General features: G+C 40.6%; 1 protein-coding gene across 1 annotated transcript in view; it reads right to left on the bottom strand.

Moving 5' to 3' along the window:
• The window catches only part of LOC101655887 (ceruloplasmin), a 45,494-nt gene that overhangs the window by 40,211 nt on the left and 2,735 nt on the right, over positions 1-2,548 (bottom strand). Inside the window, exon 2 of the mRNA XM_045295007.1 lies at positions 34-39. Within this exon, the coding sequence (XP_045150942.1) occupies positions 34-39 (6 nt within the window). The remainder of the gene's footprint in view (positions 1-33; positions 40-2,548) is intronic.

Here is a 2,548-nt window from a genome sequence, read left to right as displayed (position 1 = left end):
TTTGTGATGTGTGATTTGGCACTCGTGGAGAATGCGTCATTTTAAGTGAATTGTCCAGACCACAGTAGCAAATGTTTTTTACCTCTTTAAGAAACTGAGAAGAAAATTCCAAAGAGCAGTTTGACAAGTCCCAGTAGAGCATGACAGGAATGGTGTGAAGACCTGGAGTTAGAGAGCCAGCACGAAATATCATGCTCTGCATGTTTCCAAATGGAAAGAAATGAAGGAAACATTGAAGCCTGATCTGGAATATTGAAAGATTCTATGGGCAAAATATTGAACACTGTGGGCAGCATCCAAAACGGGTGGAAGGAATATGCACGGTCATTGTGCCGAAAAGAATAGGCCAATACTCAACCATTTCAAGAGTAGCATATGATTAAGAACTGGCGGCATTTAAAGAAAAACTCCAAGATGCATAGACAGCACTCGCAATGAGCTTAAAGGAATCCCAATGGAAAGTCTTCAACAAGCCGATGCAGCCCTGGAAACACTTGTTAGTTTATACTAAGAAATTTGGAAGACTGACTGGGAGAGATCTGTATTTGTGCCAATTTCAAAGAAGATGAACCAACAAAATGTGGAAATTATTGAGTAATATCTTTAATACCACATGCAAGTAAAATTTTGCTGAAGATACTTTAAAAATGACTGCACAGTACCTCAACAGGGAGTTACCAGAAATTCAAACTGGATTCAGAAACTGACATGGCATAAGGGGTATCATTACTGATGTCAGACGGATCTTGGCTGACAGCACAGGCTACCAGAAACATGTTTACTTGCGTTTACATGATGCTGCAAAGGCCTTTGACTGTATGGATCATAACAAACCACGGGTAGCATTGAGAAGAATGGGAATTCCAGAACACTAAATTGTGCCCATATGAAACCTGTAAAAAAAATCAAGAGACAATCATTCAAATAGAAGAAGGTTTAAACTGCATGGTTTAAAATAAGGCAAGGTGTATGTCAGGGTTGTATCCTTTTGCATACTTATTGAATCTGAATGCCGAACAAAGAATCTAAGGAGTTGGATTATATGAAGAGGGACATGGTACTAGGATTGTAGGAAGGCTCACTGATAACCTGTGATATGCTGATGACCCATCACCTTGCTTGCTGAAAGGAAGGATGACTTGACACATTTGCTGATGAAGATCACAGATCACAACCTTCAAGATGGATTACAACTCAGTGTAGAGAAAACAAAAATCCTCACAAAGGGAGTAACGGATCACATCATGATAAACGGAGAAAATATAGAAGTTGTCAAAGATTGCCTTTTACTGATGGACATGATCAGCGCTCATGGAAGCAGCAGTTAGGAAGTCACATGACCACTTCTCTGTCAGTTTGTCATACTGTGGCGGCTTATGTGCTGTATGATGCTGGTAACGAGCTCGCTGATTATTTGAAATACCAGTAAAGTCATCATTAGTGAACAGGTTTCAGTGGGCTTTGCAGATTAGGAACAGAGTGGGAAGAAGCAATAGGCTGTCTACATCTAAAAGATTAGCCACTGACAACCTTATGAAAAGCAGGTAACCTTTCAGGCCCAGTGTCTAAAGGGGAGCCCCTCGGGTTGGAAGGCACTCAGAAGCCGACTGAGGAAGAACCGTTTCCTTAAAGCAGAGTCCACCTTAATGATGTGGATGCAGGAAAGCTCTTGGGGGGCGCTACTCAAAATGAGAAGAAATAGCTTCAACCATCCATTACTAATCAAAATTCATCAAAAATAAATGCATAGAGATCAATTTCCTAGACCTGAAATGAAGGCGTATTAGCCATATTGAGTCAGACAATCATAGGGTTTACCATGCCAGTACTGACAAATTCAAGAGGAATATCATCACATTTGTTTTTAAAGAGAACATTTCAAGATCTATGCAATTGTCTGTGATAGGATCGTAGCCCTGCACTTACAAGGAAGTCTAATTAATAATTCAGATTTATGCGCTAATCTCTAACGCAAGTGATGAAGAAATTGAAAAATTCTACCGAGGTCTGCAGTCTGGAATTGATCGAGCATGCAATCAAGATGTATTGATAATTACTGGTGATTGGATATCAAAACTTGGAAACAAAGAGGGAGGATCAGAAGTTTAAAAACAGGGCTTCAGAGATCAAAACAAGCTGGAGATCGCATGATAAAATTTTCCAAGATAATTTTCATTTATCCACCGATACTTATTTAGTGCCTACTGTGCTCTAATGACCAAGTGCCTCATGTGCTCAATGAACACAACAGATGGAATTCCTGCCATCTCAGTACATAATTTTCATCTTCATTGTTTCAGCCCTACAAGGTCAACATCCAGCTTAGAACCAGTTCTCTACCTAGTACGCGCTGTGAGCTCTGCACAAACTTCAGTTTGCAGCCTGCTTATCAGCGCTCCTTTGTAGCCACCACACACGTGCCACTCACTTCCCACGATAGGAACCATGCCCGTATGAGAGGACTAGACCTGCTGAAGATCTGGACGTAGATTGGAAAAGCTATACCTGGCTTTGTCTACCCTAAACGTTAAATAGTGTTGGCAAACAT

The sequence above is a fragment of the Echinops telfairi genome, unplaced genomic scaffold (genome assembly GCF_000313985.2).
Source record: "Echinops telfairi isolate 266 unplaced genomic scaffold, ASM31398v2 ScPeMD7_4225;HRSCAF=4972, whole genome shotgun sequence".
NCBI lineage: Eukaryota > Metazoa > Chordata > Mammalia > Afrosoricida > Tenrecidae > Echinops > Echinops telfairi.
The sequence above is the reverse complement of the archived record's forward strand: the minus strand, read 5'-3'. Positions and strand labels throughout refer to the sequence as shown.